Raw genomic sequence first — 24,484 nt, 5'->3', positions numbered from 1 at the left:
GCATATACTAGACGATCGCTTTAGCCTTCGTTCGTCGACGTACAATGTTAATTGCAAAAAGAGAGCCAGCCATATAATCAAATTAACCTATTTTAGACGCCTCTTCGACGTCATGCAGCGACGTCAAAACCCTGGATCTACGTACTTAAACTGTCGCCACGCTTCCTTCATGGCCGTGTGCATATACTAGAGATGCTTTAGCCTTCGTCGTCGACGTACAATGTTAATTGCAAAAAGAGAGCCAGCCATATAATCAAATTAACCTATTTTAGACGCCTCTTCGACGTCATGCAGCGACGTCAAAACCCTGGATCTACGTACTTAAACTGTCGCCACGCTTCCTTCATGGCCGTGTGCATATACTAGAGATGCTTTAGCCTTCGTCGTCGACGTACAATGTTAATTGCAAAAAGAGAGCCAGCCATATAATCAAATTAACCTATTTTAGACGCCTCTTCGACGTCATGCAGCGACGTCAAAACCCTGGATCTACGTACTTAAACTGTCGCCACGCTTCCTTCATGGCCGTGTGCATATACTAGAGATGCTTTAGCCTTCGTCGTTTTGGACGCCTCTTCGACGTCATAGAGGCTTGGCTTTGATGGGCAGTTTGTGCAGCGAACTCGAACGGTGGTACGACCGCACCGACTGGCGGCTGCTTGCTCGAAGTGCGAGCTGGCGGCGGCCATTAACACTGAGCTTCTCTTCGTCTTGGCTCGCGGCCATGTCGTTGAAGATCTCTTCCAGCGTCGTATCACTCACACTGTATTGCGCCAGGTGCAAGGCCTTCTTGTGGCCTTCCATCCACGCAAAGAGCGAATGCAGCGTGTGGCCAAAGGCCTTTTCTACGTGGAGGCGGAAGTGCTCGCCGTGGTGCTCGATGAGCGTAGCGCCTTCAACGTCCGCGTCAAGACGCTGCAGGAGCGCGTCGCTGGCGTTATCGGTCGCCCACCACTGCCGAAGCACATCGAGCGGCACGCCGCCGTCCTTCTCAACGTAGTGCTGGAGGACCCAGTCCGACTGGAGCCGCTCCAGTCGTTCTGGACAGTCCATTTCGTTGCAGAGACTAACGATGTCGTCCATCGTCAACATCGACGACGCTGTCGGCAGCACTGGCCACGCGTCTTCGGGCAGCGATTCGAGCTTGAGGTCGAGCGTAAAGCCGCGGCCAAACTTGTGCTTGAGGTGCTGCGCCGTGCCGAGACACTTGAGCTGGCCGCTCACGAGGATGCCGATGCGCGTGCAGAGCGCTTGGCACTCCTCCATCGAGTGCGTCGTTAAAATCACCGAACAACTCTTCTCCTGCAGGACGCCGACAATCACGTCCCACATGTCGCGGCGCGCGGCCGGGTCCATACCGGTGGACGGTTCGTCCAAGAGCAGTAGCGTCGGCGACCCCAAGAGTGCGATGGCCGTCGACACCTTGCGCTTGTTGCCGCCGCTGAGGCCCTGCGTTCGCTTGGCCTTGAACGCGTGCAGGCCAAACTGGTCCATCTTGGCGGCGACCGCCGCCTTCACATCGATAACACCCTTGAGGCGCGCGTAGAGCTCGAGCTCTTCTTGGACCGTGAGCAGGTCGTGGAGCGCGTCAAACTGCGGACAGTAGCCTGTCGAGGCCCGCGCCGCGCGGAGCTCGGCGGGCAACAAGTGGCCATTGACCGTGACCGAGCCCGACGTTGGCTGCAGTGCCCCATGCAGGATCTGCAGCGTCGTCGATTTGCCCGCGCCGTTGATACCGAGGTAGCCAAAGCACTCGCCTTTTGGAATGCCGAGGCTGAGCTGGTGGAGCGCAATCTTCTCGGCGCCGTACTGTTTGTGCAGCTTGTGCAGGACGACATTGTCGCCGCTCGCACGGCCTTGCATGACGCGCACCGCTTCAGCTGCGACGTCTGGCTCCAGCAAGCTGCCGCGTTCGCGGTACGCGTCATCGGCCTTGGTTGGCAGCCGGGCGGTGTGCTGGCGGTCCGCGTACAGCACCAAGAGCGTCAACAGCACCGCTTCGACGGCCCCATAGAGAAGGCTCCGCCCCGCGACAGACAGTTCAAACACATTAGCTGTGCAGCACCCAGGGACGTTGGCACTCCAGCACGATTGCTCGATCGGACACGCACCTGCTCCCATGCCGCCAAACGGGTTGCCGTACTTGCGCATGCCAATCTGAAAGAGCCCGTCCGTGAGCGCGTACCCGGGAAAGAGCAGGTACACCCAGCGCAGATACTGTGTGTCGAGCTGCGCGAGCGTGAGCTGGTTCTTGATCAGATCAAAGTCAATCAAGCGGCAGAGGAACGAGATGATGCTGAGGAGACCGCCCGTGACGAGGCAAAACACCAGCACGGACGTCTGTGCGGCTGCGTGCTTTGTGAACCGAAACGTAAAGAGGTACGCGAGCGGCAGCATCGAGAGCACGTGCGTCAGAAGAAGGGCGAGGCCTCCGAGAATGGACGCCGAGTCGTTCTGAAAGCTTGCAAACGACGGCAGCAAGGCGACGGCGACGGCGACCGGCACAAGCATGAAGAGGACATCGTGGGTCCAAATCGAAAACCAGTAGGCAAAGACGGACGAGCCGCAAGCGAGCTGCTGGTACTTGGCGTTCTGGTGCGGGTCCTTCTCCTTGACGATAAACACGACGACGGACGCAGGCACGAACGCAAAGCCAATGACAATGATGAGGCAGGCGAGGAACGTGTTGATCTGGCCTTGCAGCTTGGCGTCTCTCTTGACGATGCAGCTGCCGCTATAGCACGGCCACTTGTTGGACGCGCAGCTCGAGCACGGATAGTAGGGCGAGACGGGCTTCGTGGCGTCGCAGCACGCCGTGGCATCGCAGTCGGCAAGGCCCAGTGAGCAGTGACTGAACCACTCGGTCATGCAGACGCTGGTGCTGCGCAGAAAGCCACCGTCCATGGCGCAGTACGGGGATGACGAGTTGCCTCGAATGCTGCCTTCCGAGCAGTAGTTGGTCACACCGCAGCCGTACACGAAGGGCTGGCAGTTGGGGCACACGGCGGTCGCGATGCCGTAGGCACACTCGTAGTTGGCCGTCGAGCTGGTCAAAACGATATTGCAAGCCTTGTAGTTCTCGACCTCTTCGACGCTGACGCCCCGCGCGTACGACGGAAGGTAGCTCGCGACGCGAATGGACGGCAGCAGCGCGAGCAGCCCAAGGAAGAGCACGGGGATGACCAGTGTAAACATCATGTTCTTCTTGTCGCGGCGGGAAACGCGCCAGCTACAGTATCCATTGTTGTGAATTGGAGGCAGAAAATTTGACTTCTACACATGAAAATTGACGTACCGCTTTTGAAGCATGGCGACATATTGCTGTCGGAACGACGGCGGCCGAGTTGCATCGGCGCCTGCCCGAGGCGGCTTCTCGAGTACGATGTGTGGACTCTCGTGCCAGTCGACGAGCGCTTCGGACGGACCGTTGACGTCGCCTTGGTGGGCAATCCGCAAAAAGACTTCTTCGAGCGTCGTGATCGAGATGCCGTACTCGACGATGCCCCGTGTCTCCAACTCGTTGTCTAAAGCGAGGAGGAGGTCGGGAAACTGCGGACTCGCGTGCGTCGGCAGCTGCACGACGACTTCGGCGCCGACGTTGCTGAGGACGTTGGCGTCGGGCACAAACCGCCGTAGAAACGCCACGAGGTCCGTCACGTTGCACGCACTCGTCTTGACGAGCGTCAGGTTGTAGCCCGTGCCGTAGAGCTGCTTGAGAAAGAGCGACGAGCCCGCACAGCAGAGCCGACCGTCCGACAAGATGACGATGCGGTCGCCGAGCAAGTCGGCTTCGTCCATAAAGTGCGTCGTGAGCACCATGACCCGGTTCTCGCGGTTGCGCTGGAGCACATTCCACGTAAACCTACCAAGCTATATATCAATCTATCAAGTGTCGATCCAAGCACGTACCGGCGCGAGTACGGGTCCATGCCCGAGGTGGGTTCGTCCAGAAACACCACTTGGCTCTTCCCGAGAAGCGCGATCGCGACACTGAGCTTGCGCTTCTGGCCGCCCGAGAGCTTGGCCGAGGCCACGTGGCGCTTCTCGACCAGGCCGACCTCGGCGACCATCGCGTCAATCTGCGCGCTTGCGTCCTCAATGCCCTTGAGCGCCGCGTACAGCTGGAGGTGCTCGAGCACCGAGAGCTCGTCGTAGAGCACGTCGTGCTGCGGACAGACGCCCATGCTGGCGCGGATCGCGTCCATGTCGTCCGTGATCGTCTTGCCAAAGACATAGGCCGTGCCTTTGGTCGGCGGAAAGAGACCCGTGAGCATCGAGATGGTCGTGGTTTTGCCGGCGCCGTTGTGGCCGAGGAACGCCGTGATCTGGCCAGCGTACATGGTCACGTGGAGGTTGTGGACCGCGACCTTGCTCTCGCCGTCGTCCGTCTTGAACGTCTTGCGGAGACCGACGAGCTGGACGCACTCGCCGCGCTGCTCCTTGAGACGCAAGGCTTGCGTCGGCGGCTCGACGTTGGCCTGATGCAAGGGCGATGCACCACGCGTGCTTGGCGTCGCCATTTCGTCATAGTCGGGAGCATCGGAGAAGCGCGCGGTGAAGTGGCGGCGAGACGGGCGCGGTGCTCTGCCCCGCACAGCCCAGTACGCGCGATGCAGCGGAAAGTACCAGGGCTTGGGCACGCCGTACTGTTGCGGCACGACTTGCTCCAAGTACCAGCACGCCAGGAGCATACAGACAGCGTCGCTAAGAAGGAACCACGTCATGTCGCTGACGCGGCTGCCGCCGGTGGCTTGCGTCGACGCGATGCTGTAGTAGGGCTCGGTGCCGCGCTGCGCCTGCTGCGTGAGGACTTCGATGCCGAGGGCAAAGGCCGTCGGGGCACTTAGCGCAGCGGCATACTGCGACGTATGCGACGATGCGCCCACGGCGTAGAACGGCAGGAAGGCGAGGACCCACACCAAGACGGAAGCAATCGCGGCGGTCTTGGACTTGTTGAAGAAGATGCTCATGAGATGCGCAAACGAGACCATCGAGAGACCAAACGCAGCAAAGAAGAAGAAGAGCGTCGCGAGGTCGGCCATCGGAAACACGTGGCCAAACTTGAGCTCGAGCGCCATGGCGAGCGCGAGCCACGTGTAGACGGCGTGGTCGGCGAGGAGCCACGAGAGGCGCAGCGCCGCGTCCGAGACGCCCATCATCTTCATGCCCTCCGTGAGCCGCTTCTCCTTCTCGAGCACGATCTTGGACGTGAGCGACGGCACAAAGCGGAGGTACGACAGCAAGAAAACATGCCAAAGACCGGCTGCCCGCTCGAGTAGAAGGTCGACGACGTCGACGAGGGCGCGCCTGTCTGAAGGAGCCGCGGGAGGTTGGCCATGCACGTCGAGAGAAGCGCGGTGGTGCAGTCGACGTTGCTCGTGCAGCTATACCGAGTGTTCCACTTCTCATCAGAGGACGAGGCCGCAAACGTGGGAAGGAACCCAAGCACGACGAGCGCGCCGACAAGAAGGAGCGGCAGCAGCAACTCGAAGAGCGCGCGGCACGGCCGGTGCTTGATGAGTTGAAAGTTCTTCCAGACCAGGATGCCCACTTGGCGTTCCAAGCGCAATTCGCTCGCAGAGCGTTGGGACGTCTTGGCCGCGCGCTGCTTGCGCCAGTGCACGAGAAGCCACAAAGGACCGACGATGCAGACCAACGCTGCGAGACTCATCGCGAGAATCGCAGCGGACGAGAGCGATGCGCACCCCAGCGGTGCAAAGAGGTACGTGTCGAAGAGCGCCTTGCACGCGCGCGTCGGTGGCTCAGCGATGCATTGCGTTGCGGCCTCCGAGGTGCTGCAGCATGATGCAGCGCCGTCCGGACACGTGAGCGCACACGTCGAGGACGAGAAGACACCAGAGTTGACGAGGCACGAGTAGTAGCTCAAGTCCTTCTGAGCGGCGAAGAAGCACTGCTCCAGCTGCGTCTCGAGCCACAAGCTCATCTTGCTACCTTTCCAAAATGATGATGTCCAAGGGTCGCCTGTAAAGTTCCACGACTGGTGACCGTCCGCAAATAGGTCCACACCGACCGGACCACCGATTCCGACTATCTACTGCAATGCAGTTGCTCTCGAGTGCTTTCACTTGACGCTAACGAGAAATTACAATCTTATTGTCAAGATGCAGATACTTGATGTCGACCACCAAAAGGTAGATTTCTCGGGGAACTATCATGCAAGTATGCAGACGGTGCATTCTTCACCTTCCCGTTGGCACTGGCATCGGAACCACCTCGTCACATGACACTGCGCGGCACGGAGCGTCGCGAATGAACAGCACTCAAATATCCGCAAACGGCGCCATCGCCTCGCGTAGCTGCAAGGCGGCGTACATCCAATCGTTGATAACAGTGTCGTTGGCGTCGGCAAAAGACGGCGGTGCATCACGCAACTGAGCAATGACGGAGCTATCTTGGATGCGCCGCACGACTGAGTCGATGGCGGCAGCAGCAGCGTCCAACGCCGCGCCAACGACCATCGTGGCGGTTTGGCGGCACGCAGGACAGGTCCCAACGGGCACTCGGTGCACCATAATGTCATCGAGCGTCATCAAGCTCCGAGGGCTCGTAGCGCACGAGTGGTGGCGCGTGTTGCCTGCGCTCGCTCGAAGCGCTTTTGCGGCCTTCTCCAAGTGTGTGTGCGCTCGACCGAGCGCTCTGAGCACATCAAGCAGGCGATCCGCACCCGAGGTGCTCATTTCGCGCAGCGCCGAGGCACAGGTAAATGCATCAAGCGACGCAGATGGCGCCGCGTCCACAACGTTTGGCTTCGCAAGGGCTTCAAAAGAGTCGTCGCGTGGTCTTGTGCTGTCTTTGTCCAGTCAACCACGCCTCCAAGCGCTCAGTCATACTCGACGCGGGCAAGCTGGACATGCGCGGATGCCGCGGCAGCCCCACCGACTTTGACGCCGGCAAACAGGTTGCGACACTCGAGCGCATCGCTGGGCAGTGCGTCATTGCCCACGCGCTGCATGAGGGCGTCGAGGATCTCCTTGACATTTGTGAGCGCAGTTGGTTGCATGCGAGCAGCGTTCGAGTTCTGCCGTGCTGGTGCCGCAGGTGGTGGCGGCTTGTACGCTGCTTCTGGCTCGTGCTGGGCATGAGATTCCTTCTTTTGCCGATAGTAGGCGTAAGCAAGCACGATAAGAGAGACGGCAGCGACGACAAGAAAAGCGGGCGCGGGCGGCATCGTCCCGAGCACTTGCAGCTGCGAGAGCCAAATCCAAACTGACGTCGACGCGAAGCGAAGGACGATGAATCGACCCTTTCTCTCGAACGTTCCGTCGCGTGGCGCCCGTTCCCAACTGCTTGAGATAACTAGTACTGGTATAAACAACGATCCGTTCAAGAGATGGTTCTGGGAAAGGGTTCTCGAAGTGCACTTGCATGTCTGGCTCCGTGCAATGCACTCTTTCTTGCTACGTGCGTGCCCCGCATCCCTCTCCACAAGCTGCGAGATCTTGCGCAGATATATCGCAGCTCGCTTTGCCTAGAATCGGATAACGTCGACGTTAGCACACTAAAGTATGTTGTCACTTAGGCATGTCTGCAACATCACCGGGTATTATTCGCTTAACGGGCGGCACTTAGTTCTTCACCTAACCACGCCATACTACACTCGATGACACCGTTGATTGCATGCACACAAGAAGCTACGACGCTTTCCAACGCAATGTGTCAACTAGTGAAAGCGTGCAAAAGTGCGAATTCTACTATACCAGAATGACCGCGCAATGCCAAACGAGCCGCTCGAGCATCGATCGGCACCAGCAAGGCCGTCAACGTATGTATGGCTAGTCGCCAGAGGCCGGACCAGTCAAAACTCGGTCAACTGGCCGTGCGAGCGCTCTTCTTTATTTTTAGTCTGCTTCTGTTGTTTTAGTCTGCGTTGAGAAACTCGAATCGTTGTGTTGCCGCACCACAGAAATCGCTTCGCCAGTGCACATACCTGGTACACTCGTGGTACTCACTCTATACTGCCAGACGTGCTCGCTGGCATTGCTGGAATTATGGCTTTATACCAGCGACATCTATGCAGGTGGTGTCGGTCGCTTGGTCGATCGCCGTACACTGTATAGCAGACTGTATAGTGTACTCTCGACCTTGATGCGTGCAATACCAACGCGTGGACCTGACGAAGAAGAGCTTTCTACGATCCGACGACGCGACAACTTCAACAAGTTTCGACATTGCACATTTCTGGTCGAAGCAGCATCCAAACGTGACGTACGCTGCCTCGAGACCTTACGACCATAGCTTGAGGGTCGTCCAACACTGGTTAACAAGAAAGGTATAGTCTATCTACACATGCGATCAAGGGACGTCTCCTCCGGGTTCCAACGAACTCGCTGGCTCTGCGCAGCCAAATATTCGCGTTCGCTAGTGTCCGACACCCTGTCCGCCAAGTGCTTCGATCTTCGATTTACAGAATATTGGTTGCACGACGAGTCTCTCTCTCGCGGTGCAGTCTATCGCCAAGTCGCGGTATGGTTCGATGTCTCTACGCAAAAGTTGTCATATGCACGCGAGGTGCGACTCGAATACGCACTGCCCTCGCTAGCAACGCGAACTAGTAGAAGCCACACAGGGTGGCCTTTCTGTTGCCATCAATATATTGTCCACGCAGGCGCGAACAAGGGTATATAACAATGCATCTTTTATAAACGTACCCTTGCGTCGAGGAGTAACACGAAGAGACCGTACACGAGAAATAAATCCTATCGACCTCTGCAATCTACACGCAATGTCGTCTCGTAGGTGGCTTTTCTGCCTGGATATTCCAAGGCGTGTCCACTTGTCATATTGGGCGCGCCTCCTGCCGACAATCGCAATATATATTAGCACAATACCACGATCTCATTGGCTGCTTTGCAATCCCGTGGCTGCAAACCGAAGTTCGAAGGGCATGTCGCTCCTGCTGGAAGATCGGCTGGCGACGTCCGGCGGCTTGCCACGGTGGTCCATTTTCCGAAATGAGCTCAGCCGCGCTCGCCTCGCAGCTCTCCAGCTGCCTCAGCGACGCCGGCGGCGACTACGCCTACTACGCCTGCGTCTTCGCATCCGGCCTCTTCACATCGCCGAGCTGCGACCTCGCGTGCTCGGGTCATGGCTCGTCCGCGTGCTGCGACGCGCTCGCGACCGCGACCAAGTGCGTCGCCAAGACAGCAACCGCGAGCTGCAAGAAGGTCGTCGACAAGACCTTGTCGAGCATCACACAGTGCGGCGGCCTCTCGTCCGCTGCCATCGGCTCCATCACGATCGCGAGCCTTTTGCTAGCGATTGTCCTTGCGATCGCAGGCCTCGTCGTCGTCGCCAAGCGCCGGGCGACCACCGATCCGCGCAACAAGTGGTCGTACCTCGTGCGCAACCTGTCTCAGATGCGCGTCCTTGTCTGGAAGAACTTGCTCCTCGCGCGAAAACACCCGTGGCGGACGCTCATCGAGAGCCTCTTGCCGCTCGTGCTCGTCGTCGCGCTCGTGATCCTCGGCAACCTCGACTCGATCGCCGGCAACGAGAGCTCCACATCGACGTCCGTCTCGACGCGGCCATGCACGGGCACCAACTGCGCGATGGTCATGTACATGAACTGCATGGACACGCTGCCCACCATCTTTAGCATTGGCCGCCCGTCGTCGACCGCCACGTCCTTCTACTCGAGCGGGCAGCCGGTCTTTGGCATGTTTTTCTTGCTGTCGTACCTCCGCTTTGTGCCGTCGCTCACGTCCAAGATGGTGCTCGAGAAGGAGAAGCGGCTCACGGAGGGCATGCGCATGATGGGCCTCTACGAAGGGCCGCTGCTGCTCTCGTGGTACATTACTGGCTTTCTCCAGTACACGCCGATCGCGCTCCTGCTCGCTGTCGAGCTTAAGCTCGGCAACGTGTTTCCGATGGCCGACCTCGCGACGCTCTTCCTGTTCTTTGCTGCGTTTGGCCTCTCGATGGTCTCGTTTGCGAACCTCGTCGGCGTCTTCTTCAACAAGTCCAAGACGGCCGCGATTGCTTCCGTCTTGGTGTGGGTTCTCGCCTTCCTGCCGTTCTACCTCGTGCAAAGCAAACCGGTTGGTCAGCAGTTTGGCGCCGCGTGGAGTGCCCCCGCAGCCTTTGCACTCGGTATCAACTACCTCGTTGTCCAGGCGCAGCGTGGCACCGACGTCTACTACGCGATCGCGACGACGACGTCGCCGATCCAAAACGTCATTACGACCGGCGAGATGACGTGGTATCTCGTGCTCGATAGCCTTTGGATGCTGCTGCTTGGCTGGTACTTTCAGCAGGTCGTGCCGCAAGCCTATGGCGTCCAAAAGCACTGGCTCTTCCTCTTCTCGCGCGACTATTGGTCGCCGTCCACGCGAACCCCGACGCCAGTCGAGTCGCCATCGTTCCACTACGCTGACATGACGACGTCGGTGCCGACGCCCCATGATGGCCCCAACGTCGAGCCGCCGACGCAAGCCTTGCGTCTCAAGGAGCAGCGCGGCGAGTGCGTCCAGCTCGTCGGTCTCCGCAAGACGTTCAAGACGGACGACGGCGAGAGCAAGGTCGCAGTCCACAACCTCCACGTGACCATGTACGCTGGCCAGATCACGGCGTTCCTCGGCCACAACGGCGCCGGCAAAACCACGACCATCTCGATGCTCACGGGTCTCTTTCCGCCGACCAAAGGCACGGCCTATGTCTTTGGCAAGACGATCACCGACGACATGGACGCGATCCGCGCCAGCATGGGCGTCTGTCCGCAGCACGACGTGCTCTACGACGAGCTCTCGGTGCTCGAGCACCTCCAGCTGTACGCGGCGCTCAAGGGCATCGAGGACGCAAGCGCGCAGATTGACGCGATGGTCGCCGAGGTCGGCCTGGTCGAGAAGCGCCATGTGGCCTCGGCCAAGCTCTCGGGCGGCCAGAAGCGCAAGCTCAGTGTTGCGATCGCGCTTCTCGGGAAGAGCCAAGTGGTGTTTCTGGACGAACCCACCTCGGGCATGGACCCGTACTCGCGCCGGTACGTCGTTGGATCTACACTTGATAGATTGATAGGATGGGGTAGGTTTACGTGGAACGTGCTCCAGCGCAACCGCGAGAACCGGGTCATGGTGCTCACGACTCACTTTATGGACGAAGCCGACTTGCTCGGCGACCGCATCGTCATCTTGTCGGACGGGCGGCTCTGCTGCGCGGGCTCGTCGCTCTTTCTGAAGCAGCTCTACGGCACGGGCTACAACCTGACGCTCGTCAAGACGAGTGCGTGCAACGTGACGGACCTTCTGGCGTTTGTACGGCGGTTTGTGCCCGACGCCAACGTCCTCAGCAACGTCGGCGCCGAAGTCGTCGTGCAGTTGCCGACGCACGCGAGTCCGCAGTTTCCCGACCTCCTTCGTGGCCTCGACCGGTCGCTGCGGTCGCTCGGTGTTGCCGAATATGGCATCTCGGTCACGACGCTCGAAGAAGTCTTTTTGCGGATCGCGGCCGATGGCAAGCCGCCGGCTGGCAACGGCGACATGGAGCTGCGGGAGTGGCGTGCGAGCCAACTCGGTTTCAACGAGCCCAAGCGCCGGCCCACGCAGCGCACGCGGACGGCGTCCTTTGCAGCGCAGTACTTCGCAATGCTGCAGAAGCGGTACGACATCTTGCTAGCATCGATGTGGAGGATGACTGATGCGACTGCAGGTTTCGCGTCTCGAAGCGGGACAAGAAGGCGTGGGTCTTTATGGTGCTCATCCCGGTGCTCTTTCTCGGCATGCTCGCGCTCATCCCGGGCATCAACGTCGCGAGCTACCTCCCCACGTACGAAAAGCCCGACTCGTTTGCGACCGAGCACTACAACTCGTGTTTGAATTTGGCACCAACCAACAACAAGTGCGCGTTTGGCAACTCGATCGACCGTCTCTGTCAGTGCCAGTCCTCCGGCGTCACCTTTGAGTGCGAAAGCACGCCCAACTCGTGCTCGTCCGGTACGGTGGTCGCGAACAAAACGGACTCGTCGTATCCCTACTGCGCATCGCCGGGTGGTCCGCTCCGCAACAAGACGGCGTGTCTCAACCAGTGGTTTAGCCACTGCTCACTGGGTCTTGGCAACTGCGATGCGTCCGCGTGCTGCGACGCCACCAAGCCCGTCTCGCCCTACTATCCGTGCTCGAGCTGCGCGTCCAACAAGTGGCCGTGCTACAAGGGCGACTGTTTAATGAAGGACGACGCCAAGCTGCAAGGCCAGATCAACACGTTCCTCGCATGCCTCATCATTGTCATTGGTTTTGCGTTCGTGCCTGCGTCCGTCGTCGTGTTTATCGTCAAGGAGAAGGACCCGCACCAGAACGCCAAGTACCAGCAGCTCGCTTGCGGCTCGTCCGTCTTTGCCTACTGGTTTTCGATGTGGACCCACGATGTCCTCTTCATGCTTGTGCCGGTCGGCGTCGCCGTCGCCTTGCTGCCGTCGTTTGCCAGCTTCCAGAACGACTCGGCGTCCATTCTCGGAGGCCTCGCCCTTCTTCTGACGCACGTGCTCTCGATGCTGCCGCTCGCGTACCTCTTTACGTTTCGGTTCACAAAGCACGCAGCCGCACAGACGTCCGTGCTGGTGTTTTGCCTCGTCACGGGCGGTCTCCTCAGCATCATCTCGTTCCTCTGCCGCTTGATTGACTTTGATCTGATCAAGAACCAGCTCACGCTCTCGCAGCTCGACACGCAGTATCTGCGCTGGGTGTACCTGCTCTTTCCCGGGTACGCGCTCACGGACGGGCTCTTCCAGATTGGCATGCGCAAGTACGGCAACCCGTTTGGCGGCGCGGACATTGTCGCGACGTCGTGTCCCGTCGCTAAATCGTGCTGGAGTGCCAACGTCCCTGGCTGCTGCGTCCCGGACGTCTTCGAGTTCAACATTGCCGGTCGCAGCCTTCTCTACGGCGTCGCCGAAGTGCTTTTGTTTTCGCTCTGGGTGCTCTACGCGGACCGCGCGACGCAGACATACGAGCCGCGCCGAGCGCAGCCCAACAAGGCTCTGGAAAACATGGACAGCGACGTGGCAGCCGAAGCGGTGCGCGTCATGCAAGGCCGTGCGAGCGGCGACAATGTCGTCTTGCACAAGCTGCACAAACAGTACGGCGCCGAGAAGATTGCGCTCCACCAGCTCAGCCTCGGCATTCCAAAGGGCGAGTGCTTTGGCTACCTCGGTATCAACGGCGCGGGCAAGTCGACAACGCTGCAGATCCTGCATGGTGCACTGCAGCCAACGTCGGGCTCGGTCACTGTCAATGGCCACTTGTTGCCCGCCGAGCTCCGCGCGGCGCGGGCCTCGACGGGCTACTGTCCGCAGTTTGACGCGCTCCATGACCTGCTCACGGTCCAGGAAGAGCTCGAGCTCTACGCGCGCCTCAAGGGTGTCATCGATGTGAAGGCGGCGGTCGCCGCCAAGATGGACCAGTTTGGCCTGCACGCGTTCAAGGCCAAGCGAACGCAGGGCCTCAGTGGCGGCAACAAGCGCAAGGTGTCGACGGCCATCGCACTCTTGGGGTCGCCGACGCTACTGCTCTTGGACGAACCGTCCACCGGTATGGACCCGGCCGCGCGCCGCGACATGTGGGACGTGATTGTCGGCGTCTTGCAGGAGAAGAGTTGCTCGGTGATTTTAACGACGCACTCGATGGAGGAGTGCCAAGCGCTCTGCACGCGCATCGGCATCCTCGTGAGCGGCCAGCTCAAGTGTCTCGGCACGGCGCAGCATCTCAAGCACAAGTTTGGCCGCGGCTTCACGCTCGACCTCAAGCTCGAGTCACCGGAAGATGACGTGATGCTTGCGCTGCCGACAACGAAGCCGTCCCTCTCACTCGTCGACCTTGAAGGCATCTGCGAGGCCATGGGCGAGAAGGACCGGCTGGAGCTTTTGACAATCGACTGGGTCATTGCCCACTACCTTGAGAAGGACGGTAGCGTCCCCATCGAAGTCCTCCGGCAGTGGTGGGTGCTCCAGGACTGCAGCCAGCGCCTCGTCGACGCGCTCTCGTTCCACATACCTGGCGTCGTCCTCGTCGAGAGCCACGGCGAACACTTTCGCTTTCAAGTCCCGAAAGTCCACGGCCACACGCTCCAGTCGCTCTTTGGTTGGATGGAAGCCCACAAGGACGAACTGCAGATCGCGCAATATAGTGTGAGCGACACGACGCTGGAAGAGATCTTCAACACGATGGCCGCTGGCCAAGAAGAGGAAGTCGGCGTCGTCCACGGACTTCGCCAGCGCTCCAAGAACGGCAGCAGCCTCCACCCCGTGCGCACCTACCACCGCGGCACGTCGCTCAGTTCACTCTCGTCGCAGCGTCGCGAGTACGACTTGTAACCTACCCCTTATAAACTTCAGTATCAATCTATCGATTTGGCGCATGCTTTTTTCAGAATGGATTTAAATGAGTTTCCCATATGCCCAAGGATCTCTGAAGCACTTGGGGCTTCTTGATATTTGCTGTATCTCCGTTCTGCGACAATGGCTGTACCTCCCAACCTCCTAACCTCAGGAGGTCGTGCTCGACGGACGCCGAACCGTCGTGGTCGGTTTCGCTCCTTCTGAAACCGGTTACGGCCGAAGAGTCACTCTCCAAAGCGCTAGCATGGCCCCCGTGTCGCCAGCCAAGGACGTGAGCAAGCCCAAGAAGAAGGCGACGACCATCTCCAAGTCGATCGCGCGCGTCTTTCGCCGGGCCAAGGCCAGTGCCAGTGGCAACAACAGCGACAGCAGCAGCGCTTCCACGCGTACACACCCTCGGATGCTGGTCACACGTGATTTGCTATGGAGTAGTGGTCGCGTCGAGCTGCCCGAGCGACGCGAGCGAGATCGAAGAGCTCTTTCTCCAAGCCATCGACGGGCTCGCGCTGCCAAAGACGGCGACGGATCGCATGCACGCGCTGCCTTTGCACCAAAAGTGGCAGATCATCCACGAGTGGAGCGCCAAGCAGGGCCTCGACACGACGTCCGAGCCGCGCACGTGGGTGCAGACGCTGCACGAGGCGATCGAGGACATCTCGAGCTTCTCGGACCAGGATGCAAGGGAGCTCCACGTGCTCATGCGTGGCAGCGACAAGGAGGTCTGTGTCTCAACTGCACGGGGTGCTCATGTCATGCGCTGCACAGTGGCTCACGCAGTTCCACAAGGATGATGGGATTGCAGCGCTCAGCGATCTTACTGGCGTCTATGCGGCCATGGACGACGTCGACGCGTGCGCGACGCGCTTCACTGAGTGCCTCAAGTGTTTCAAGTCGCTCATGAACAACCAGTTGCGTGTCCGAAATGCTACTCCCCACCTCATGCGTTCGTAGCGTCGGCATGCACTTCCTGCTCGCGCACCCAAATGCCGTGCACACGCTGGCGCTCTCGCTCGACTTTGATCGGAAGGAGCGGACGCTCATGCTCCTCGAGATGCTCTCGCTCACGTGCTGGTTCTCCGAGCTTGGTCACCGCACAGTGCTCGACGCGATGGAGCTGCTCCGGCGTCGCCAGAACGAGCGCATGCGCTACGCGAGCATCCTCGATGGACTCGCGACCGCGTCGTCCGTCGAAGTCCAAGCGGCCTGCTTGACGTTCATCAACACGCTCGTGAGCACGTGCGTTCGCGTCGACGACCGTCTCGTCGTGCGCAATGATTTCCTCGCGCTCGACATTCTCCCGCTGTGCCAGCGCATCCTCAGCGGCTTCGAGTCGCTCTCGGCAGCGCCTTTGAGCTATGGCATGTATGGCTTTGGGGACTTGGAGATCGATGCGATGGGCCGCTTCCGCAAGCAGACGCAAGTGTTTCAGGGCTTGCTGCGCGCCGATACGGACGAGGTCGTGTGCGGCGCCTTGGACTTGAGCGACGTGCGCGCCGTCTTGAGCAAGCTCGTCGAGAACGCCAGTCTCCAAGGCTGCAGCGACCGGCTCCTTCACGTGGCACTCGCCCTGCTCGTTATCCCCAACGAAGTCGCCATGGGCCACACGATGTGGGACCTGGTCGAGACCGCGACCCTCGACATCACATCGGCGTTGCTCCCGTACGACGAACTACAACCTCTCTGGCAGGAACATACGGATGGATGGCGTAGGGAGCTCACGGAGAAGAAGCGGTCCATGGTCACTGCCGTCAAGAGGTGTCTGGAACAGCGTGCGACGCCATCGTCCGAAGGCGCGCGACTCGAAAGCAACCAAGCTGTACGGTTGCGAGGTCCAACATGGTTCGTAGCGGTGTATGTAGGTCCTGGAGGAGGCGCCTTTGGCGGTGCAGACCCGCCTCAACGAGGCAACTGCCACGATAGCACAGCTCGAAGCGGAAATCGAGCGGCTTCGCACAAAGCTGCTCCATGGTACGTCGTTGCTTAATTGATGAGCGTGTGTACAAGGCTATCGGCTAGAAGCTTCGGCGCGCGCGTCAACCGAGCGAACGAGTGGAGACACGGCTACTGATGCGTCGGACAAGCTTTCGCCAACGCTGCCAGAGGCCGCAGCGCCAAGCGAAACGTACGCCAAGTACTTCAAACTGCTCAAGATGGGCATGCCGCTGGAGCAAGTGCAGCTCAAGGCCAAGGCCGACGGACTCGACCCGGCCAAGCTCGCCACGAGCGCGCCGGTCACGGCAGCGACGCTCGATGCATCTTATGACAAGTACTTTAAGCTGCTCAAGATGGGCATGCCGCTCGAGCAAGTGCAGCTCAAGGCCAAGGCCGACGGACTCGACCCGGCCAAGCTCGCGGTAGCGACACCCGAAGCGCCAGCGACGTCGGTGGTCGTTGACGCGCAGTACGAAAAGTACTTTAAGCTGCTCAAGATGGGCATGCCGCTCGAGCAGGTGCAGTTGAAAGCCAAGGCCGACGGACTCGACCCGGCCAAGCTCAGCGGAAGCGCGACGATCTCGCCACCCGAGGTGAAGCCAGTACCAAAATGCACGACGGCCGCCGTTGTCGCTGCCGCCCCAATTGTGCCAGTGCGCGCTATCTCCAAGCTGCCGCCAAAGAAGACACCGACACCGTCGACCAAAATGCGCAAGTACGACGTCATACCTACTGCGTAGTATTATGTGTGTGATAATTGTGTGGGCTAGCCTCTTTTGGACGCCGCTACCGGACGCGGTCGTCGAAGGATCGATCTGGGCGACGCTCGACGAGACCGAGTTGAGCTTGGACTGGCCGTTGCTCGAGCGAGAGTTTGGCCAAGAGGTCTGCGCGAAAGCCACCAAGTCCGCTGCCGCGCCGTCGACAAAGGTCAAAGTCGTCCATCTGGTCGACCCGAAGCGACAGCAAAACTGCTCCATCGCTCTCACCCGCTTCCGCCTCTCGCCGACAGAGCTCTGCGATGCGATTCTGAATCTGAACGAGTCGATCCTGATCGTGGAGCGGTGCGACATGCTACAAACAAAGTGGATGTAACCTGTGGTTAGGGTCTCGATCCTCGAAGGCCTCGTGCCAACGTCCGACGAGCTCGATCTTATCAACGTGCGTCCAATTACCCCGTCGTGGTCGCTGAAACATCGGCTAGAGCTACGACGGCGACATGCAGATCCTTGGCGAGACGGAAAAGTGGTTTGCCGCCGTGCGCCACGTGCCGCGCCTGCCCCAGCGCCTTCAGTCGATCTCGAACCAGCTCAGCTTTGCCGCGCGCTTGGACGATCTCAAAGCCAAGCTCTCGACACTCGAGAAGGCGCGCAGCACGCTGCACGCGGCAACACCGACGCTGCTTCCACTGCTCCACGTCGTCTTGGCGGTTGGCAACTACATGAACAACGGCACGGCCCGGGGCGGTGCGTACGGGTTCAAGCTCGAGATCCTGCCCAAGCTGTCTCAGGTGCGATCTAGTCCACACTTCACTTGCCAAACCGAGACAACTAGGTGAAAGCCACGAGCAGCGCCCGTCCGACTCAGTCACCTCTCGCCGAGGTAGTGACGGCGAAAGCGCCCGATGCGCTCGCGTTTCTCAGCACCGCCACGTGCTTGGAAGCGGCGGCCACAGTGTCCTTGCCGCAGCTACTTTTGGACGCGACGGCGCTCGAGCGAAGCGTGGACCTGGTCCGCCAAGAGGTGCATGGACCATTTCTTGAAGCGGTCTTGGTGTGACGTTGTGTTGTAGGTCGTCCACCAGCCGGATGCTGCGTTCCGCCGGCGCTTTGGTCCGTTTGTGGATACGAGCGGCATGGCGCTGGAGCGGCTCCGCGCCGACGTAAGCTCGCACGAGACCAAGTTTGCGGCGCTTTGCGCGCGCTTTGGGTTCAAGCAACCCGTACGCGCCTGTCTTGCTGTCTCTTCGTCTGTCCTTAGAGGTCGGATTAGGATGCGACCGGCTTCTTTGGCCTGTGGCACGACTTTGGCCGGCAGCTCGTGGCCGCTGCCCGCGAGTTCCAGTCGTCGACGGCCGCCACCGAGCCCGAAGACGGCGCCGGCCTCTTCAACCAGTTTTCCGAGTCGCTGGCGGGCGATGCGACCGACATTGTCGCCAAGCTTCGCAAGCGCCACGCGCCGCCCAGTGCGACGGCCGCCGTCCCCAACGAGCTCGCGCTCAAGCTCGCGCGGCGTCGCCAGAGCACGCTCAAGACGTCGTAGTGTTGCATAGCATTGATGTGTTTGCACGCAAATGACATGGAAATATACTACATTCACGGGGTAATAATGATAGGGTGGATAGCTACCAAAGCAGCTAGTTGAGCGACGACTCGAGCATAAACTGGACAAACTGGTGGCGCACGGCGAGGACGAGGTGGTCCATGCCGAGCTGCGCGAAGTCGATGTAGTGCTTCTCGAGAATGTACTTGAGCACGTCGTAGAGGTCTTTGCACATGGCTTGGACCGCGAGCACGGTGGGCGCTCGTTGGTGCTGCTCAGCGAGGTCTCAATGAGGCGGAGCTTCTCGCAGAGGCTGTTGAATTCGACTTGGTTGCACTGACGGCAGTGCGTATCGAGGCAAATGTCCTTGGTCAGGTTCAGGAGCAAGCTCAGGTCTTCGGTGATCGTGAGCACCGTGCAGAGCATCTCTTCGACGTCAAAGTCCGAGAGGAACCGCGTGCGCTTGGCCGTCGCCGGCAGCGCAGCCTCTCGCCGGCGTTTCTCGCCCGAGCGTGGCGGTGCGACGACTTGCAGCATGCCCATCCTCGTCTTCGGCTTGCAATTCCAAAGTGCCAACTCGTGCACGATCGCAATTTCGCTCGAAATTTTCAAGCGGCTTCCAGAGAGGCGGACACGTGGGATCCATATTTTATTTTCGACGGAATATTATTATCGATCATAATATTGTACCCAATATTAAAAAACGAATATTGGACGCGATGTCGTGACATGAACAGGCCCGCAAGAGGATGTGCATACCAGATTCCTGTTGTTTTCATTGTATTTATTTTAATTCTCTTTTTTATTGTCTCAATATCTGGCGCGACAAGAGCGACGTAATGCACGCATATAATATATATATATACCCTCCTGACGGAATATTGGCTCGCCAGCTACAGTACGGTACGGGACTGGAGATTTACCGTTAAGCTGGTGATTGAAGCTGCGAATGACGCGGCGGTTGATCGAGCATGCAGACTCGCTTCCCACAAGAAATGGCCATGATCCACGTCGCTACGTGCTACTTGAAATTTATCGGAGCGCGAATGCAATACAATATTGCACCAAGTTGCAATAGGAGCAATATGTAGAGCACCGCGATGGTGGCGGTGCGGGGCTTGCCGAGGGCGATGGTGTCCGCGCGATTCCTTGAAGTACACTGTTACTTCTGGTAGCGCGACCGTGTTGCGACCACCAAGTTCGGCTCGTGCACACTCACGATCCATATATGTGCTCACGATCCATCGACTCGGCGTCTCGACGCCACACGTGCTGTGAAATTTTCATACCAGCTGCCAGACGCGGCATGGACCAAGCTGTTGTTACGCTACGTCGTTGTAGCCCATATCGTCCATTGACAGCCTTCGTTCGCACGGCGCTTGCCCGCGTTGTTGGCGGCGCGTGTACATAAACACCGTCACGCTCGTGTCGAAAAGAAGAACGCGAGCTAAATTTTCATCTTGAAGTTGATCGACGCTGCAAGGGGCCGAGATGCACGCAACTTGACGTTCGTCCTCAGGGCGAGACGGAAGAGATCCTCGCAACCTCCTCTTGCGACGTAGCCGAGGATGATGGCGAGATGCTTGCCACTGTAGGTGTCCAAAGTGGATCTACAAGGCAGCGTCTTGCGACCTCAAGTGCGGGCTAAAGGGGCGTGCATTTAGCTACGTTTCAGGGGCCTGCGCCCAATCTTCCAGTCCAGACGCAATCAGAACGCATTGGGTGTAAAACGACCTTTGTCCCAAGTGGTGGCGCGGCCGTCGCCAATGAAGCGACGGCTCATCGCATCGTCACAGGGTACCCACCGCAAATTGTGAAGAAGAAAAACAAGGGATCTGCGTCATCTCATCTTGGCTTTCCATCAAGTGGACTGTCCGTGGTCCGAGCTGCTGCTTGATTCAAAATTTGTCCTTGTGTAAATTTTGGCCCTTGCTGGTTTCAGAAATTTCCGATGCGTCTCAAGTGGTGGAAATACCACCCGACCATCGAGGTCCATCACTCACTCGCACACCACCGAGGCTGACCCCACGTCCCTCTCGTTCGATGTGTCGTTCTTGAGGAGGGCTGCAAGCTACAAAATATTTGATTCTGTGGGATTTTCCAACTGGGACAAAGTATGAATTAGGTCGCTAATTCCTACCACGTGGTGCCATTTACCACAGCATGGTCTTATTTCACGGCGGCGCGGTTGGACAACGATGCAAGGTGGCAGCGACTCGGAAGACGAAGGCTGGCGCGACTGCGTCGAGTACGGCCTCTCGACGATCCGCATCGGGCGCGACCTGCGCTTCCGCATCCGCCAGATGGAGGAGCTCTCGCTTGCCGCGTCCTTCTCGATGCTCTCCGAGATGAAGGCCACGTCGTCCGAGATCTCGGGGCAGCGCATTTGGCCCGGGTCCTACCTCCTTGCCGAGTACCTGCACGCCCACGTCGACATTGTCGCTGCCAAGCGCGTGCTCGAGCTCGGCGCCGGCACGGGTCTTGCGAGCCTTGTCTCGCGGCTGGCGGGCGCGACGGACCTCGTCGCCACGGATGGCGACCTCGAGGTCGTCAACGACGTCTTGGCATGGAACGTGCAGTCGAACGCGCCGGACGCAACCAACTTGCACACGGCGTCGCTGTGGTGGGGCGACGCGGCTTCCAACGCGTCGTTCGCCGAGCGCTTTGGCGACGGCCGCTTCGACGTGCTCATCGCTGGCGACGTGCTCTACAAGGGCGAGCTCGTCCAGCTCTTGCTCTCGACAGTCCGCACGTGGCTCGCGCCGCACGGGCGCTTTGTGCTGTGCCACATTCCTCGCGCCGACGTCTCCCACGACGTCCTCCAGGCCGCGCTGACCGCCCACGGGTTTCGCTTCACGACGACGACGACGCTCGACCGCGCCAACCTCCCGGACGACTGCACCGTTGACGACGCCAAGCGCGCAATTCTGTACGACATTGGGTTTGCATAATCGCCCAGAGAGTAGTATAGCAGACGCGTATGTTGTAGTATGTGCAATTTTTTCTACTCGGAGTGGCGCCGGGCGGGTGCAACGCGGATGTTGAGGCGCCGGCGGAGGTCCTCGAGCTTCGTCTCGTACTCGCGCTCGTAATATACGTTGAGCAGGCACGGCGCCTCGCGGCCGGCGCGGTAGGCCCACGGCACAAACGTGCCGAGAAGCTCCTTGCGCTCGTCTACGTGGCCCGGTCAGCAACCAGCAATGGAAGGCGAGGATGGAAAGTATTCGTACCACACGAGAGACGAAGCGGACCAACAAAGCCGCTCAAGGCACACACAGGCAGGCCCGTCTGGACCAGCTCCACGTACTTGAGCGCGATCTCGCTAAAGACGGTCGGCGGCAGGCCAAAGAGGACGTGCCAGAAATCGTGCAGCTCCCGGTACCGCTGCAGGACATACGCCAGCTCGGCGTCGTCAACAAAGCGGACGTGCGCGCGGCCATCGGCTTCAAAGCTGCATGCACATGATGCGACGAGATGCTAATGCAATACGTACGTACCCATGGGCGTCCATAAACTGCGTGTAGGCATAGCCAAAGCTGTCGGTGGGCAGCGACCGGAGCGCGTCAATGTCCGTGACCGACGACCGAATCCGCGGCTTCTGCGCGAGGATCTCCATCCCCACGGGGTCCGAGCACATCTTGAGGTGCATCTGTCGCAATGCAACTTCGCCCGTGGCGTCGCCGAGGGCCGCGAGCATGTCGCCGCGCTCCGGGTTGGCAAAGACCGAGACTGCCGCCGTGGCCGCCACTAGCAGCTTCTGCGTCGGCGTCGTGGGCACGTGGTGGGCGTGGAGGACGTGGCGCGTGGGCGGCCCGGCGGCCGACGGCGCCAAGCTCGAGGCCGCGCGGGCCGCGACCTGTAGAAGACAGCGGCGCGGGGCCATGATGGTGGTGATGATGATGGTGTTCGTGCGAGTTCCCAACTGGTGCATGGACACGTTAAGAAAACAGCCAATCAAAGCGCAGTGAAGTAGAAACGCGCGAAGCTGCGCGCGGGAAAGGCCAGGATCGCGAGCTTTCGGCAGGTTTCTGGCCAACGGCCTCATCGCGTCCGCTCGCGCTCGACGGCTGCACAACGCAACGTGCCCAGCACCGCGCAGGACGGTCTAGACGCTACGACGGCAGCGCGCGTGTCCGTCACGGCGTAGCAGCGCGCCCATGCGCTCGTCGTCGATCTCAAGCCGGCGACATCCGTCGCCACCTTGCCTTGGTCAAGGGCGAGCCTGCCCGAGTATCAAGGCGCCATTCGCAGTGTCCTTGGAGTACACGCTTCAAGGCAGACGCGGCAAGAGCTGTCCGACAGTGCGCATCACCATGTGGAGCGTTCGCGTCGGGCTGACAACAACTTAAACGTCGACAAGGAGTGCATAGATCGCGCGCTGCGCTGTGTCGGACACGCCCGGTGCCTGGTGAGAACGACCAGTCCGAGGGGTTCGTCGGCAAAATATATGGAGTTTTCAGATCTTACTCGCGTGATTCTTCAAAACGCAAGGCGCAATGGGCTCGGTTGCTGCTAGAAATAGTCGATCGTGAGCTGCCCACGGCTCGACATCCTCGTGTTGTTCACAGGACATGCACTGCAGGAACGATTTGTGTGCGATTTGTGTGGTACAACAGCTTTGCATCCGCAGAGACGACGCCTCTTCGTCGTTTTCGCTTGCCAGGTCGTGCCGGCGACAGGTTTTAACTCCGGCGTGGGGGAATGCAGACAGTGAATTGTGCTCGGGTGGACTACCACCATACACGTGCAAGCAGCTCGAGAAACCCTTCCCATGCGTGGTAGTGAGCTCTTGCGCGTGAGCCGTGGGACGAGGTTTGCAGCCGCCTTGCGAAAAACACGGCTGCGTCTGGTCGCCCTTCGTCAAAAAGGCACGACGCCGCATCCCGCCAGTGCTCATGGAACCCGTTGGCGTGAGACGATATTTTCCGACTCGATGGACAATACAGCACCGACGTACGACGATGCCGCCGTCGGGAAACTACTGGACGCCAACGGTTTCTGGCTCCGCACTCGAACTCGACCCAAATGCCACAGCGCAATTAACTTGGTCCCATCCAAACGCACACCGCTCTCGTCGGCTGTCTCCTGCTTCGTCTCGCAACAACGCCTCAGCGGCCATGGCGTCGTCGCAAGCCGCACACCAAGGACGCGTTCTTGGGTAGCCGCGGCTACGTTCCATTGGAACGGGACGCCACAAGCTGTGGAGTCTCATATCAAAAGTGCCATGCGTGGTGCTTGTCCAAGCCCCCGGAAGGGGGCTTGCCAGCAGCGGAAGACTTTTTTTGCTGCACCGTGCGGCCTGCAACGACTCTATAGAATCTGACACGTCCGCGAGCGTTGCACCGAGGTGGCCGACGACGGGGGATGTCTGTGCTAACGTTGTAATATCAAACGTTGGGACATACTAGAGATTTCTTTGGTCTGCAATAAATACTGTGCAATCCTGTAGTAGGTTGCGATATCATCGGTCGTGTCCGATCAACGCAGTCGTAGTCGAGTTGTATAGGTCGATGTGGAAGGTCTCAACCTGTCACCCCACCTTGATGGTCGCTCCAACGGCCAAGTCGAAACCCCTCAATGAACACCCAGACAAAGTTACACCTCAGAAGACAATTTACGCCACCACCAAGGGTCACCACCAAGGCGAGAGCAGCACGTGACGGCTCCGTCGCTTGCGCCGCAGCAGGCCCCATGGCCTTGTCGTCATACGCGATTTGAGGAACATCAGTCGCACCGTCAAATGTTCGCGTCTAAGACGTACAATTCCAGGCTACTACGGAGGACCGGCACCGGTTACACGAGCTTAGCTCGTGTACGTTCACCCGTGCTTGACAAGAGGGCCATAGCGCTTGCGCAGTACTTCCAGCGAGGGCTCACGACTTAGTCGTAGCTCGCAGCCAACGAGTTGCTCGTTAATCAACACGATTTGCTTGGTGGAGTAACTTT

General features: G+C 59.5%; 7 protein-coding genes across 7 annotated transcripts; 3 read left to right on the top strand and 4 right to left on the bottom strand.

Annotated features, from left to right (window-relative positions):
• Nucleotides 1-416: 416 nt before the first annotated feature.
• Nucleotides 417-5,944, bottom strand: SPRG_14935 (hypothetical protein; the record flags this gene model as incomplete). The annotated part of the gene is made up of 4 exons (XM_012354057.1): nucleotides 417-3,229; nucleotides 3,296-3,862; nucleotides 3,910-5,307; nucleotides 5,343-5,944. The coding sequence occupies 4 exons, from the start codon at nucleotides 5,942-5,944 to the stop codon at nucleotides 583-585; spliced, it is 5,214 nt and encodes a 1,737-aa protein (XP_012209447.1). The 3' UTR covers nucleotides 417-582.
• Nucleotides 5,945-6,785: 841 nt separating this feature from the next.
• Nucleotides 6,786-7,189, bottom strand: SPRG_14934 (hypothetical protein; the record flags this gene model as incomplete). Its single annotated transcript, XM_012354056.1, has 1 exon — nucleotides 6,786-7,189. One exon carries the CDS (start codon nucleotides 7,187-7,189, stop codon nucleotides 6,842-6,844), a length of 348 nt encoding a protein of 115 aa, XP_012209446.1. The 3' UTR covers nucleotides 6,786-6,841.
• A 1,783-nt stretch (nucleotides 7,190-8,972) lies between these two features.
• SPRG_14933 (hypothetical protein) lies at nucleotides 8,973-14,363 on the top strand (the record flags this gene model as incomplete). Its single annotated transcript, XM_012354055.1, has 3 exons — nucleotides 8,973-10,996; nucleotides 11,042-11,611; nucleotides 11,662-14,363. The coding sequence occupies 3 exons, from the start codon at nucleotides 8,973-8,975 to the stop codon at nucleotides 14,318-14,320; spliced, it is 5,253 nt and encodes a 1,750-aa protein (XP_012209445.1). The 3' UTR covers nucleotides 14,321-14,363.
• A 213-nt stretch (nucleotides 14,364-14,576) lies between these two features.
• On the top strand, nucleotides 14,577-18,599 carry SPRG_14932 (hypothetical protein). Its single transcript, XM_012354054.1, has 13 exons — nucleotides 14,577-14,730; nucleotides 14,777-15,063; nucleotides 15,110-15,252; nucleotides 15,296-16,003; nucleotides 16,055-16,160; nucleotides 16,204-16,312; nucleotides 16,361-16,991; nucleotides 17,047-17,340; nucleotides 17,383-17,437; nucleotides 17,481-17,786; nucleotides 17,831-18,019; nucleotides 18,069-18,218; nucleotides 18,269-18,599. Exons 1-13 carry the CDS (start codon nucleotides 14,589-14,591, stop codon nucleotides 18,536-18,538), a joined length of 3,390 nt encoding a protein of 1,129 aa, XP_012209444.1. The 5' UTR covers nucleotides 14,577-14,588; the 3' UTR covers nucleotides 18,539-18,599.
• SPRG_14931 (hypothetical protein) lies at nucleotides 18,571-19,081 on the bottom strand (the record flags this gene model as incomplete). Its single annotated transcript, XM_012354053.1, has 2 exons — nucleotides 18,571-18,812; nucleotides 18,866-19,081. 2 exons carry the CDS (start codon nucleotides 19,079-19,081, stop codon nucleotides 18,633-18,635), a joined length of 396 nt encoding a protein of 131 aa, XP_012209443.1. The 3' UTR covers nucleotides 18,571-18,632.
• Nucleotides 19,082-20,705: 1,624 nt separating this feature from the next.
• Nucleotides 20,706-21,518, top strand: SPRG_14930 (hypothetical protein). Its single transcript, XM_012354052.1, has one exon. It carries the CDS (start codon nucleotides 20,737-20,739, stop codon nucleotides 21,487-21,489), a length of 753 nt encoding a protein of 250 aa, XP_012209442.1. The 5' UTR covers nucleotides 20,706-20,736; the 3' UTR covers nucleotides 21,490-21,518.
• Nucleotides 21,468-22,461, bottom strand: SPRG_14929 (hypothetical protein). The gene is made up of 3 exons (XM_012354051.1): nucleotides 22,036-22,461; nucleotides 21,769-21,989; nucleotides 21,468-21,712 (listed from the first exon to the last, which is right to left on the bottom strand). The coding sequence occupies exons 1-3, from the start codon at nucleotides 22,419-22,421 to the stop codon at nucleotides 21,543-21,545; spliced, it is 777 nt and encodes a 258-aa protein (XP_012209441.1). The 5' UTR covers nucleotides 22,422-22,461; the 3' UTR covers nucleotides 21,468-21,542.
• Between the last annotated feature and the right edge of the window lie 2,023 nt (nucleotides 22,462-24,484).

Source organism: Saprolegnia parasitica (genome assembly GCF_000151545.1).
Source record: "Saprolegnia parasitica CBS 223.65 unplaced genomic scaffold supercont2.144, whole genome shotgun sequence".
Classification (NCBI taxonomy): Eukaryota; Oomycota; class Saprolegniomycetes; order Saprolegniales; family Saprolegniaceae; genus Saprolegnia; species Saprolegnia parasitica.
The sequence above is the reverse complement of the archived record's forward strand: the minus strand, read 5'-3'. Positions and strand labels throughout refer to the sequence as shown.